Here is a 16,350-nt window from a genome sequence, read left to right on the forward strand (position 1 = left end):
TTTTTCTCAGTTTATCTGTAAAAATATGCATTGGGGTAGCTAAATATGTAGGAAATCTGTAATGATATAAATGATGAAGTCTAAATACATGTACATAATTATCTATAGGTCTTCCATAGCTCTACCTCTATTTAGTCTGTATACTTTTTTTTATACAGTTATGGACTGTTTAGAAAGGAGACATCAACAATTATCAAGTCTGAGTAGGGTTGTCACCCTCGGGTGCCTACTCATGCCTGATATTGAATTGGTGACGTCTGCCTTATAAACAGTCCAATTTTTATTATCCTGAAGAATCTAAATTATCAATGAGATAGTGTAGAAAATAGTAATCAAACCTCTTGTGTTCTCCTACTCTGCTCTGCTTTTACTTTCAAAATATGTCAACAGACAACTTTGACATCATCGTTAGAATTTATTGTTTACCGATCCCGCATATTTAGCAATTGTACATGTATAATTATAAATAAGAGTTATCTCTCTTCTTAAACAGGTCGGAGAGAATACTCGAAATTGGGTATATTGGTGAAATCGTGTATAATACCCGATATTAGGGTATCGTTGAATCTGCGAAATCGGGTATAGGAGGTGTAATCACCTAATAAAATTTAAACAATGGGATGGCGCATGTTGCTGAGTTAACTTTCATCTAGATACAAAGAAGGTTTCACTAGCCAAGTAAGAATTTGGGCATCAAGATTAATGCACTTAGGACAACAAATACCCGTGGAGCTCAGTACATTTCATGATCTGCACACAAAAAAGACGTTTGATTTGCTTTATATTTTTCATAAGGCCAGGTAAAATTAATCTTTAGATTCTCATCCTAATTTGCAAAAAAATTGGGGCGGGTGGGCGGATTTTATTTTTTATTTTTTTATAATTGTTAATTTATATATAGGCCTAAGGTGGACGCCCCGTACACATTTTTTTCATTACCTTAATGCAAATATGAATAGATTTAATTCTTTTCATATTCTTTTAAATATTTAAAGAAAATTTTTGCTTTAAAAGTTAAATGTTTATTGTTAATTAACAAATTATCAAGTACACATTATACGGCACACCCTGAACAAAATGAGGTGGGGATACCAATAAATTGTGTATGCGTGACTTCTTATTTTGCAAAATCTATATAAATGTTTTAATAATTATTCTACTGAAAAATCTAGGCCTTCTCTTAAGTCTGTCTACGATATTGTAGATTTTTTTTTATTTCAAAGCTAAGTCACACAGCTGGAGATCGTTATATATAACTTGACCAGGTGTCATTTTCCTCGTCTATTTTTACTTAGTTACAATCTCTCTACATACTTGCTCCTGTCAGTGATTGTATCTTGATTCTATATGTGTTTATGCTATTTTTTTTTCTCTGCCTTCTCTATACTGACAAATTATCTTTTCCTTACACATTTAAACTGCTTATATTGCCGATTTTTCTCCATTCTTCACATGGTGTTTTTGCTATAAATAGCGACACGCGACTTTTAATACAGACGGGAGATAACTCTTAAACTTTGACCCAAATTCTTACTGAATAAAAATACATGAAAATACCCAAATATCAAAATAAAAAACATCGGGGCGGGACATTTTGAGAGGGGCGGGCGGGGATGAGAATCTAAAGATTAATTTTATATGGCCTAATGTTGAAAGTATATGCATCTTCCTCATGTTCATTCCCAACACAACAGAATTGTAACGTATCAGAATTCGGGAATTTAAAATAATTCCACATCAACACGACAAACATGAACAATTTGATAATAAATCAAATTATACGGAAACATATTTCACACACAAGATATAATGCCATGTATAAACAAGGGATTGTCTATCGTATCTAATTATGCGTCATTAATTACCCTAATATTCATCTTGTGCATAAAATCAAATTTATTTATGAATGTATAAATAATGTAAGAGATAAAAATGTCTAAAATTTTGGCTAAAAAAACCCTCTTTCTCTTTCTTTTTTATCATTCATACATATCTGCAGAATATGTCTTCAACATTTTAGCAGAGACAGTGATAGTTTCAGGAATACAGCTTAGAGAACAGAACTGTTGATCATTTAATTTCGCTAAGTCATCCATATTTTACCATTTCTTGGCGACTTCAAAAAATGGGGGGGGGGGGGGCTAAAGGCTTCTTGACCACCTCTGACAAAACAACCTTGACTGTGTTCTGCATGTGTCCAAGAGACCCCTCCTTTCGTAATCATTGAATTAAATGTTAATGCAAAGTTTTTTGCTTTATGTCTTTGAATATCATGGTCGGTTAAACTCGGTTACATGTATATATTTTTAATTGTATGGAAGATTTATTCATCAAATAAAAATTATACAGGTAAACAAAAAGCAACCTGTTTTTTTTCTCATACAATATGATACTACATGTAATACAAGTAACTAAAATTCATGTTTATTTTTTAACACATTTTTTCATTATAGATGAGTATTATGAAAAGTTATTGCCATGAGTAATAAGTATCACAGTGACATAGTGATTGTCTAGAACCATTCAGATAGTGCGTTGTATATTATATTATAATGAGGTTTTGAGACAGCTATATAAAATAAATAGACAACAAAAGGTAAAATCTACCCTGTCTATCAAATAGTATAGTAAAGAAAGGAAGTGGCTACAATTTTAAGAAATTTTAATGTTCGATGAGGAATTATATTCCCAAAAAGTAAGACAAGAGTTTCCAAGGAGCAGTTGAACACTCCATCATTTCAGTTTGTTCATTAACATGTTCATGAACGTAAAAACTATAAGAAATGTGAAAACTTAACTATGTAATTCATATTTGAATATGACTGTACCTCGATCTATATGAAGAAATTCAATGTATTATAAGCTCGTGAAAAGATGTACACATTTGACTTTTATTTCACATGATTTCTTGCTCTCAATTTTCACACAATTGCATAAAATAAAGGTAAAATAGCATATCTTGTATCGATTAAAATGCAACCAAAAAATTTACGGTGTCTTTGAATAAAAATTTCCATGCTAAATTGACATAAAAAAGGATACTCACCTTCAATTAGCTATTTTCAACCTGTATTCCCATGGGTATTTATTTAATCTTATTTTATTTTCTTCTTTATAATAACGTTGGTATTATATCATGGCAGAGATATACAATTATGACTCGCTTATACTGTACTCTCTAACTATTAGGAATAATTTATATTTCATGTGAAAGGGACGCCATACATTTTTCAGTAAAAATACTTAACACAGCGTTAGTCGTTCAATTTCGTTTCACATTTTGTGAATAGTGCACAACTTAGAAAATTAAGTACATGGAATACTTTAATGGGAAATAAAGACAAACGAAGTATAGTTATTTGTTTTTAGAAATTATATTGAAAAAAAATAACACCATTGTGTCCTCTTTGTTACCCCAGCAGTGTTTGTCGTGTGATTTTAAACTTATTTGACAACCATATAAATAAGGTTTAGTAAAAATAAATCCATAAGATACTGGTGTACAAATAACAGTAACTGGCATAATGCGCCGTTGCTTTATTCTTTAGTTTTTATAGAAAGTTGCACGGAATACCCGATTTTGTGGATTCAACGATACCCTAATATCGGGTATTATACGCGATTTCACGGATAATACCTGATTTAGAGTATTCTCTCCGACCTGTTAAACCCGTGTAACTTTATTCAAAGGGCGACAACACACACTATTTTATTGTCATCTGAAGGGCAACAACAGTTGCACATGAGGGAGACATCACGAATTGTCTTACCTCATGTGACATGATCTAAAACAATCGGATTGAATGTATAATTCCAAAGGAAAATAATTGATAGCGATTTTATATTGTGGCAATCAGACCTTTTCAATCACCGGTAGCCAGATGGTTCAGTCGGTAGAGCATCTGACTGGTTCGATCACCGGTAGCCAGATGGTTCAGTCGGTAGAGCATCTGACTGGTTCGATCACCGGTAGCCAGATGGTTCAGTCGGTAGAGCATCTGACTGGAGATTCAGAGGACCCGGGTTTGAATCCTGTTCTGGTCCATCACATTTCTCTCCTTTCCTTTTACAATACTATAGTCTAGTATAGAGGGATATACATCATTTACATAGGCAATCTTTTTTTCTGTAATTTACAAATTACATTGGGAGTACCTTAATCTAAAGCAAGTAACTTGTTATGAATGTAAATGAATCCTACATGCATATTGTAACATGAAGTGGTCACCCATTCAAGGGTTAAACAGGCTCACCATTTCTTAGCATAATTTGACTGAAAAAGAGGGAGACTCGACTGCATCACTAGAAAAGCTATCTCTCTAGTGAAGCAGTATAAATTCCCTATACATTGGCTATATACTGTCTGCTATACATCCAATCTCCCATGACTTGTAGTTGGATATGACTTTTTATCACCAGGCCTTGGTGAGGGGATAAAATTACACACAACAAGCTGGTTAAAAATCGTATCCAACAGGCAACTACAAATCATGGGAGATTTTTTTTATCACACGTTTAATACTTCACAACCAATGTTTTACACTGTTTATATATAGAAATACCCAATAAGTCACATCCCTTGGCTAAAGGGATAAACATGGGATAAAATATAGTTAATTCGGGCTACTTAACTAAATCACAGTGATTGGAATGCCTACATAATACTATATTTCCATTTCTAATTTTTTCCTCTGTGATAACTTTTTGAAAGTTAACGGGGTTAATTTCTTGATAATTTTACCGGAATGTAAATTAGGCAGATCGATAGGTCAGCATCTAAAGAGGCCTAATATGCTTGCAAATCTCGTGCGCATCTGTCTCTGTGTGTTACGCTAAGAAGGCCAAATATGCATGCAAATCTTGTGCCGTTGTTTTTGTTTTTGACGTCAGTGGGCAAGGATCTTTTGAAATTAGCATGGGATTCCTCGTGTAATTTAAATCAATCTCTACGTTTTTAAAGTCTAAATCTACAATTTTATTTCACAATGAAATGGAAATATAAGAAATCACTGTCAAGTTAGTATAGTATGCCATGGACATCAACGATAGTGATTCCTTAAAAAATAAAAAAAAAAGTTATTAGAGATTATATTTGCATATATTTCCATTTCTAATTTTTTTCTCTGTGATAACTCTTTGAAAGTTAGGGGTAGTTTATTTCTTGATAATTCTGCCAAAATGTAAATTAGGCAGGTCGATAGGTCGGGAGCTAAGGAGGCCTAATACGCATGCAATTCTCGTGCGCATCTGTCTCTGTGTCTGACGCTAAGGAGGCCAAATATGCATGTAAATCTCGTGCGGCTGCCTTTGTGTTTGACGTCGGTTGGCGAGGACTATTGAAATTGGCATGGAAGTCATCATGTGATTTAAATCTATTTATCTACATTTTTAAAGTCTAAATCTACAATTTTATTTCACAATGAAATGGAAATATAAGGAATCACTGTCTAGTTAGAGGGTATGTCAGGGACATCAACAATAGTGGGAAACATGGGATAATTTAAGCATAACGGGCTTCGCCCGTTATGCAAATTATCCCATGTTTCCCACTATTGTTGATGCCCTGACATACCCTCCTAACTAGACAGTGATTCCTTAAGTAAGTTGTTTTAATTCCACAGTGTTAATATTCCTGGCACAATTTCTCAAAAAGTTCCAATCGTGATGATTTAATTTCATGCTGTAGGAAAATTTCTTACAATTTAAATGTTTTAATAGTTAATGATAGCATTCACATTGGGTTTATTTTCGCGGAAAAATAATAAATTGCGAACATAGCGAAATTAAAACCATCGTGATTATTTCCCAATCTACAGTATAAACGTCAGATTGAATTAGTCAATTCTATCACCAAAGACCTCTTATAACAAAATAACAAAACTGTAAGATAATCCATTGAATACAAATGTTAACTGTTTTCATAAAATGATTCATATCTTTTTAGGCAACTGATAAAACTAGTACCAGACCAGAGTTTACCCAATCCAGTGAAGGTGAAAGCTGACAAGTATAAGATAGCTGAAGCCAGCTGGCAGGAGATGCAGGAGAGAATGAAGGTCTGGAACAGTCGTGTAGCAGTTCTCAGGTAAGTCATAAAACGTCATTACAACAGGCGTGTAGCGGTTCTCAGGTAAGTCATAAAACATCATTACAACAGGCGTGTAGCCGTTCTCAGGTAAGTCATAAATCATCATTACAACAGGCGTATAGCCGTTCTCAGGTAAGTCATAAAACATAATTACAACAGTCGTGTAGCGGTTCTAAGGTAAGTCATAAAACGTCATTACAACAGTCGAGTAGTCTAAGGTTATATGTCATAAAACGTCATTACAATAGTCATGTAGCCATAATGATTATAACCCTAACCATGACAAGTATAAGATAGCTGAAGTGAGCTGGCAGGAGATGCAGGAGAGAATGAGGGTCTGTAACAGTCGTGTAGCGGTTCTCAGGTAAGTCATAAAACGTCATTACAACAGGCGTGTAGTGATTCTAAGGTAAGTCAGAAAAGTTATGTAGCGGTTCTAAGGTAAGTCATAAAAGTTATGTAGCGGTTGTAAGGTAAGTCATAAAAGTCATGAAGCCATTCTAAGGAAGGTTGTCAAAGTCATGTAGTGGAGAGTTTAGAGATAAATGGAATAAATAGGAATAAAAACCAATCATTAATTGATAAAGTATCATTATATATACTGTAGAAGTACTTTTTTAGCTCACCTGAGCTGAAAGCTCAAGTGAGCTTTTCTGATCACCCGGTGTCCGTCGTCCGTCCGTCCGTCCGTCCGTCCGTCTGTAAACTTTTCACATTTTCAACTTCTTCTCAAGAACCACTGGGCCAATTTTGACCAAACTTGGTACAAAGCATCCTTGGGTGAAGGGGAATTTAAATTGTTAAAATCAAGGGCCAAGACCCCTTCCAAGGGGAGATAATCAAGAAAATACGAAAATAGGGTGGGGTCATTAAAAAATCTTCTTCTCAAGAACCACTGGGCCAGAAAGGCTGAAATTTATGTGGAAGCATCCTGGGGTAGTGTAGATATTAAATTGTTAAAATCATGACCCCCGGGGGTAGGGCGGGGCCACAATAGGGAATCCAAGTTTTACATAGAAATATATAGAACAAATCTTTAAAAATCTTCTTCTCAAGAACCACTTGGCCAGAAAAGCTGAAACTTATGTGGAATCATCCTGGGGTAGTGCCGATTTTAAATTGTAAAAATCATGACCCCAAGGGGTAGGGCGGGGCCACAATATGGAATCCAAGTTTAACCTAGAAATATATAGAATAAATCTTTAAAAATCTTCTTCTCAAGAACCACTGGGCCAGGAAAGCTGAAACTTATGTGGGAGCATCCTTGGGTAGTGTAGATATTGAATTGTAAAAATCATGACCCCCGGGGGTAGGGCGGGGCCACAATAGGGAATCCAAATTTTACATAGAAATAAATAGAACAAATCTTTTAAAAATCTTCTTCTCAAGAACCACTGGGCCAGGAAAGCTGAAATTTTAGTGGAAGCATCCTTGGGTAGTGTGAATATAAAATTGTTAAAATCATGACCCCCGGGGGTAGGGCGGGGCCACAATAGGGAATCCAAGTTTTACATAGAAATATATAGAACAAATCTTTAAAAATCTTCTTCTCAAGAACCACTGGGCCAGGAAAGCTGAAACTTTAAGTTTCATAATATGTGGAAGCATCCTTGGGTAGTGTAGATATTAAATTGTTAAAATCATGACCCCCAGGGGTAGGGCGGGGCCACAATAGGGAATCCAAGTTTTACATAGAAATATATAGAACAAATCTTTAAAAATCTTCTTCTCAAGAACCACTGGGCCAGGAAAGCTGAAACTTATGTGGAAGCATCCTTGGGTAGTGTAGATATTAAATTGTAAAAATCATGACCCCCGGGGGTAGGGCGGGGCCACAATTGGGAATCCAAGTTTAACCTAGAAATATATAGAATAAATCTTTAAAATCTTCTTTTCAAGAACCACTGGGCCAGGAAAGCTGAAACTTATGTGGGAGCATCCTTGGGTAGTGTAGATATTAAATTCTTAAAATCATGACCCCCGGGGGTAGGGCGGGGCCACAATAGGGAATCAAAGTTTTACATAGAAATATATAAAACAAATCATTTAAAAATCTTCTTCTCAAGAACCACTTGGCCAGGAAAGCTGAAACTTAAGTGGAAGCATCCTTGGGTAGTGTAGATATTAAATTGTTAAAATCATGACCCCCGGGGGTAGGGCGGGGCCACAATAGGGAATCCAAGTTTTACATAGAAATATATAGAACAAATCTTTAAAAATCTTCTTCTCAAGAACCACTGGGCCAGGAAAGCTGAAACTTATGTGGAAGCATCCTTGGGTAGTGTAGATATTAAATTGTTAAAATCATAACCCCCGAGGTTAAGGCGGGGCCACAATAGGGAATCCAAGTTTTACATAGAAATATATAGAACAAATCTTTGAAAATCTTTTTCTCAAAAACCACTTGGCCAGGAAAGCTGAAACTAATGTGGGAGCATCATTTGGTAGTGTAAATATTAAATTGTTAAAATCATTAAAAAGATCTGCATCACCTAAGTTACTCAGGTGAGCGATGTGGCCCATGGGCCTCTTGTTCCCATGGTATTAATTTACGCTATGTACGCGGTCACAAATTTTCCACGGAAATGTCCAAGTGTACTTACTGTAAATCACTTTTTATTCGCGAGAAATTTATTTTCGCGTAATTACGCGAGACAGTGCATTCGCGAAAATTATGTTCTCCCGTATAAAAGTATTCCTCACGATTATATAGAGGAATAACAACTATTCGTGAAAATTATGTCTCGCTTACAAAGAGTCAATGACAATCTCGCGAAAATAAGGTGTCGCGAAAATTTAGTGATCTACAGTAATATCTATGTAAGGCATATAGGGACAGTTTAAGAAATCCGCATAATTTTCAACCCGTGGATTAAACAGAAATTGTGATTCCGCGGAATTATGTCTCCGCGGAAAAAAGTACGTCTACAGTATCGCATTCATTATCTGTATCATTTCATACATATGATAAATCTATACATTTAATTAAATTTGTTAAAAACAAGAAATCAAGACAACATGATATCTGTTCAGTGATGTCACTGTTGAGATTCTGGTTTCAGACAGGAATGATTTGTTTTACAAACATCTCTTGATCAACCAGATTCTACTAACTAAATATTTCATATACTGTGTACAAGAAAATTTTCGCCCTCATTTTATTTTGCTTCTTTCGCCCTCTCCTTAATTGGGCAAATTTAAAACGGGGCGAATTCAAATTACACCTCATAATTTCTTAAACAGAACTATGACTGCATGGGTGAATTTAAAACGGGGCAAAATTGTTCAAAAGGGCAAAAATAACATGGGGCGAAAATAACCCTGGATACAGTAAATACATGTTTGACACAATGCCATATTTTGATGTAGACTGGGAAGTTTGTTTTGGTTGTAGGGAAGCAGCTGAGGAAAAAAGATATCAAGAGAAAGAAGGGAGGTTACTGGGGATATTAGGACAGGAACAGGTCATCAGTGAACAGTTCACAGAGGAAACCATCAAAAGACTGAACAGAGAAAAGGTATGAACAAGTAATCAGTGAACAGTTCACAGAGTTAACCATCAAATGACTGAACAGAGAAAAGGTATGAACAAGTGATCAGTGAAAAGTTCACAGAGGAAACCATTGTTACAACGCACTTTGAAAAATTACGCACTTTGAAAAAAATTTTCAAAGTGCGTTAAATTTGGGACCAAGCTTACGCACTTTGAAAAAATTAATTTTTATTTCAAAGTGCGTTAATATCGACCATATTAATGCACTTTGAAAAAAAAATGTAAAGATTGATCAATATTCCTAGAAAATAATCGGTATGATAAATAACAGATCCCGGTTGGAAAACTTTTTATGATAAAGTCACTTCAGGACCTGAGATATTGACGTTTTAGATATTTGAGGTTTTGATAAAATAAAAGGGAAAGAGGTCTTAAAAAAAGAGTGACGATTGTTTAAGATCATTAATTCGTTTTTTTTTAAATTCTGTAGTCTTTGATAAATAGATGTAAAGATGTAAAGGGGGCACTAACAGTGGACAGCTTGAAGCAACTTAGCATTTATCATATATAATAAAAAGGGGGCAGTTTGATTGTTCAAAACTATGAAAATTCTTTCTCTCTCATATGTTTTACTGTACTTAAAAATTTCTAGTTTTCATCTATTTCAATTAACTCATTTAATATTGAAAGTTTTCAACGTCATACCAGTTAGGTAAATACATAATTATATGAATGTTTTGAGTATATAGCATCGACATCGAGACCAGGTGAAGGGCCAGGGGAGGGGGGAGGGCTAGGCCCCCACTTATTTTTGAATGATATATACATCGTGTAAGCATTGAAAATGCAGATTACCCCTTTTGGGTTTATTGCTCGCCTCCCCCGTTTGTCACCGACACCTATGTATTGGAAAGATAAAGATTTGGACTGAGGCTAGGGATCTTATACCCGTCTTCTCCTCTTTTCGACGGGAGTAAATCAATTCTTTTTTAAGGTTAGGGTAAGGGTTAGTTTTTTGAAAAATAAATAACAAATAAAATCTTTCCATTACTAGAATATGATTTTTTTCAAAGTGCGTTAAGTGTCTCCATGGTAAAATATATTGATGTAGACTCTTAACGCACTTTGAAAAATTTTTTCAAAGTGCGTTGAGTTGGTCCCAAATTAAACGCACTTTGAAAAAATTTTTCAAAGTGCGTTGATTTTGTCCCAATTTTAACGCACATTGAAAAAATTTTTCAAAGTGCGTAATTTTTAGCTCACCTGAGCTGAAGGCTCAAGTGAGCTTTTCTGATCACATTTTGTCCGTCGTCCGTCCGTCCGTCTGTCTAGCTGTCTGTCCGTCTGTAAACTTTTCACATTTTCGACTTCTTCTCAAGAACCACTGGGCCAATTTTGACCAAACTTGCTACAAAGCATCCTTGGGTGAAGGGGAATTTAAATTATGAAAATGAAGGGCCAAGTCCCCTCACAAGGGGAGATAATCAAGAAAAGACAAAAAAAGAGTGGGGTCATTAAAAAATCTTCTTCTCAAGAACCAATGAGCCAGAAAAGCTGAAACTTATGTGGAAACATCCTGGGGTAGTGTAGATTCTAAATTGTTAAAATCATGACCCCCGGGGATAGAGCGGGGCCACAATGGGGAATCAAAGTTTTACATAGAAATATATAGGAAAAATCTTTAAAAATCTTCTTCTCAAGAACCACTGGTCCAGAAAAGCTGAAACTTATATGGAAGCATCCTTAGGTAGTGCAGATTCTAAATTGTTAAAATCATGACCCCCAAGGATAGGGCGGGGCCACAATGGGGAATCAAAGTTTTACATAGCAATATATAGGAAAAATCTTTAAAAATCTTCTTCTCAAGAACCACTGGGCCAGGAAAGCTGAAACTTATATGGAAGCATCCTTTGGTAGTGCAGATTCTAAATTGTTAAAATCATGACCCCCGGTGGTAGGGCGGGGCCACAGTGGGGAATCAAAGTTTTACATAGCAATATATAGGAAAAATCTTTAAAAATCTTCTGCTCAAGAGCCACTGGGCCAGAAAAGCTGAAACTTATGTGGAAGCATCCTTAGGTAGTGTAGATGCTAAATTGTTAAAATCATGACCCCCGGGGATAGGGCGGGGCCACAATGGGGAATCAAAGTTTTACATAGCAATATATAGGAAAAATCTTTAAAAATCTTCTTCTCAAGAACCACTGGGCCAGGAAAGCTGAAACTTATATGGAAGCATTCTTGGGTAGTGTAGATTATAAGTTGTAAAAATCATGACCCCCGGGGATAGGGCGGGGCCCCAATGGGGAATCAAATTTTTACATAGAAATATATAGGAAAAATCTTTAAACATTTTCTTCTCAAGAACCACTGGGCCAGAAAAGCTGAAACTTATGTGGAAGCATCCCGGGGTAGTGTAGATTCTAAATTGTTAAAATCATGACCCCCGGGGGTTGGACGGGGCCACAATGGGGAATCAAAGTTTTACAAAGAAATATATAGGAAAAATCTTTAAAAATCTTCTTCTCAAGAACCACTGAGCCAGAAAAGCTGAAACTTATGTGGAAGCATCCCTAAGTAGTGCAGATTCTAAATTATTCAAATCATGACCCCCGGGGGTAGGGTGGGGCCACAATGGGGAATCAAAGTTTTACATAAAGATATATGGGGAAAATCTTTGAAAATCTTCTACTCAAGAACTACTGGGCCAGAAAAGCTGAAACTTATGTGGAAGCATCCCGGGGTAGTGTAGATTCTAAATTGTTAAAGTCATGACCCCCGGGGGTTGGGCGGGGCCATAATGGGGGATCAAAGTTTTAAATTGCAAAATATAGGAAAAATCTTTGAAAATCTTCTACTCAACAACCAATGAGCCAGAAAAGCTGAAACTTATGTGGAAGCATCCCGGGGAAGTGTAGATTCTAAATTGTTCAAATCATGATCCCCGGGGGTTGGGCGGGGCCACAATGGGGAGTCAAAGTTTTACATAGAAATATATAGGAAAAATCTTCTTCTCAAGAACCATTGGGCCAGAAAATTATGTGGAAGCATCCTGGGATAGTGTAGATTCTAAATTGTTCTAATCATGACCCCCGGGGGTAGGACGGGGCCACAATGGTTAATCAATTTTTACAATATTGAATCAAAGCATCCTATGGTAGTGTAGATTTCAAATTGTTTAAATTATGATCAGTTGGGTAGGGTGGGGTCACAATATGTATTACAAGGGGGAAATCTGGTAAAGAACAGAATGTTCAAAGCTTCTCAGGTGAGTGATGTGGCCCATGGGCCTCTTGTTTCAAAGTGCGTTGCCACAAACCATCAAACGACTGAACAGAGAAAAGGTATGAACAAGTGATCAGTGAACAGTTCACATAGGAAACCATCAAACGACTGAACAGAGAAAAGGTATGAACAAGTCATCAGTGAAAAATTCACAGAGGCAACCATCAAACGACTGAACAGAGAAAAGTTATGAACAAGTCATCAGTGAACAGTTCTCATAGAAAACAATCAAATAACTGAACTGAGAAAAGTTATGAACAAGTAATCAATGAACAATTCTTAGGAAACTGTCAAACAACTGGAAGAGGGTAAAGGTATGAACAAGTAATCAATGAACAATTCTTAGGAAACTGTCATCCAACTGGAAGAGGGTAAAGGTATGAACAAGTCATCATTCATTTCTTGTTACAGGTAGAAGGAATCAAGACATTGTTTGTCTGTCCAGACTAAAGCCTAGTTATTTTCTGTTGGTAGGACGTGGGTTTCATCACACCAGACCAAAGCCTAGTTATTTTCTGTTGGTAGGACGTGGGTTTTATCACACCAGACCAAAGCCTAGTTATTTTCTGTTGGTAGGACGTGGGTTTTATCACACCAGACTAAAGCCTAGATATTTTCTGTTGGTAGGACGTGGGTTTTATCACACCAGACTAAAGCCTAGTTATTTTCTGTTGGTAGGACGTAGGTTTTATCACACCAGACTAAAGCCTACTTATTTTCTGTTGGTAGGACGTGGGTTTTATCACACCAAACTAAAGCCCAGTTATTTTCTGTTGGTAGGATGTGGGTTTCATCACACCAGACTAAAGCCTAGTTATTTTCTGTTGGTAGGACATGGGTTTTATCACACCAGACCAAAGCCTAGTTATTTTCTGTTGGTAGGACGTGGGTTTCATCACACCAGACTAATGCCTAGTTATTTTCTGTTGGTAGGATGTGGGTTTCATCACACCAGACAATGTAGAGGAGAGATTGTTAGCGAGCCTGGAGACGTCAGCTGATTACGACTTCGCCATCGACAGGGATGGGGTCAGAGTCGTGGACGTCCAGAAAACGGAATCCAAGAAGTCAAAAGATGAAGAGAACACAGACTGACACATTGACCAGTGTGTACACACATACAGACAGACAAAGGGAAGACAGGCACACAGATAAGAATGTACACTCATAGAGACGGACAAAGTGTGTCTATACTGGGCAGTCTTTATTTTGAGATACCGAGGACATTATATTTTCTTCTGTTGTTAGTCATGAAGCCTTCTCAATGATCTTTTTTGCTGTACATTGTTATGACACAGTCAGACAACAGTCTTAAGCTACAATGTTTTGCTGCTTAAGACCTGACAGATTTCATATGTATATACTTCATTACACTCATTACAAAGACAATGACAGATTTTATAAATTTTCCAACCAATTTTGTATCTTTTTTGCTTGTCAAATAAAAATACTTAAATACAAATTACTAAATTATTACTTTTCTGAACTTGTAGAAATTGTCAGATGGGTCATTAAAAATTCTTATTCTATAAAACCACTGGGCCAGAAAAGTTGAAACTTACATGGAAGCATCCTGGGGTAGTGTAGATTCTATATTGTTCAAATCATGACCTCTGGGCATAGGACAGACCCACAATATTTGGGGAAAATCTTTCTACTGGACCAGAAAAGCTAAAACTTATGTGGAAGCATCCTGGGGTAGTGTAAATTCTAAATCGTAAAAATCATTACCCCTGGAGGTAGTTCGGGGTCACTATAGGGAATCCAAGTTTTACAATGACAGACATTTATAAACATATATATTATCTCCTGCTGAAGAACCACTGGGCAAGAAAAGCTGAAACTTATATGGATGCATCCTGGGATAAAATGGATTTTAAATTGTTAAAATCATGACCCCGGGGGAGGGGAGGGGACACAATAGGGAAGTTTTACACTGAAATACTGTATAAGTACTTTTTTGTGTGTGGTATTAATTTATGCTATTACGCGGACACAAATTTTTTGCGAAACTTTGTCCAAGCTCACTTAATGTAAATGTAAGGCATATAGAGACCGTCTGAGAAATACGCATAATTTGCTACTCATGGATTAAACAGAAATTGAGATTCCCCAGAATTAAAAAATTTTTTTTGAAAAGTCTTCTTCTCAAGAGCCTCTGCGCCAGAAAAGCTGACAATTGGGTGGAAGCATGCAGGGGTAGTCAAGATTCTATAATCTCCAAATTAATATAATTTCTGGGAATAGGGCGTGGTCACAATAGGAATTACAAAGGAGAAATATGGGAAAGAATAGAATGACCAAAGTTATTCAGGTCAGCGATGTGGCCTATGAGCCTCTTGTTAGCTCTACTGGTCAGAGACTAGAAGAGCTTATGGAATAGTAATGCGTCTGGCGTCTGTCTGTCTAGCTGTTCGTCTGTCGGTAAACAATTTTTCAAAATGCTACTCCTCCTACAGTTTTGGTCTGATTTCAATATAACTTGGCACACAAGTTGACTACACTAAGATGCATAAATCTGTTTATCGGTTTTTGATTTCCCTGAACAGTGTTGTCGTGGTTACTAAAAATAGAAATTTCTGTGAAATTGTTTCAAAATGCTACTCTACCTACAGTTTTGGTCTGATTTCAATATAACTTGGCACACAAGTAGATTACACTAAGATACATAATTTTCTTTATCGGTTTTTGATTTTAGTGAACATTGTTGCCTTGGTTACTAAAATCAAAATTTCTGTGAAATTGTTCCAAAATCCTTCTCCTCCTGCAGTTGTGTTCTGATTTCAATATAACTTGGCACACAAGTAGACTACACTAAGATACATAATTCTATATATCGGTTTTTGATTTCGATGAACGGTGTTGCCGTGGTTACTAAAAATAGAAATTTCTGTGAAATTGTTTCAAAATGCTACTCCTCCTACAGTTTTGGTCAGATTTCAATGTAACTTGGCACACAAGTAGATTACACTAAGATACATAATTATGTACATCATTTTTTGATTTCAATGAACGTAGTTGCCGTGGTTACTAAAAATAGAAATTTCTGTGAAATTGTTTCAAAATGCTACTCCTCCTGCAGTTTTGGTCTGATTTCAATATAACTTGGCACCCAAGTAGATTACACTAAGATACATAATTCTTTATATCGGTTTTTGATTTCGGTGAATAATGTTGCCGTGGTTACTAAAAATGGAAAGTTCTGTGAAATTGTTTCAAAATGCTATTCCTCCTACAGTTTTGGTCTGATTTCAGTATAACTTGGCACCCAAGTAGACTACACTGAGATACATAATTCTATTTATCATTTTCGATGAACATTATTGCCTTGGTTACTAAAGATAGAAATTTCTGTAAAATCAATACTATCAAAATTCTACCCTAAAATACAGCTTTAGTCTGATTATAATATAATGTGGCATGCAAGTAGACTACTCTAAGAACGTAAAGAGACTTAATCAAGGATCATTATTCTATTCATTGC

The 16,350-nt window shown here is 36.0% G+C and overlaps 1 protein-coding gene across 1 annotated transcript; it reads left to right on the plus strand.

The window, feature by feature from the left end:
* Window positions 1–5,939: 5,939 nt before the first annotated feature.
* On the plus strand, window positions 5,940–14,302 carry LOC134240991 (uncharacterized; the record flags this gene model as incomplete). The annotated part of the gene is made up of 3 exons (XM_062723091.1): window positions 5,940–6,085; window positions 9,483–9,606; window positions 13,800–14,302. Coding segments are annotated over 3 exons (432 nt in total), but the record flags the coding sequence as incomplete, so codon positions are not given.
* Window positions 14,303–16,350: the final 2,048 nt, after the last annotated feature.

The sequence above is a fragment of the Saccostrea cucullata genome, unplaced genomic scaffold (genome assembly GCF_032062105.1).
Source record: "Saccostrea cucullata isolate Sc308-1 unplaced genomic scaffold, CSIRO_AGI_Scuc_v1 ctg22920, whole genome shotgun sequence".
NCBI classification, from domain to species: Eukaryota; Metazoa; Mollusca; class Bivalvia; order Ostreida; family Ostreidae; genus Saccostrea; species Saccostrea cuccullata.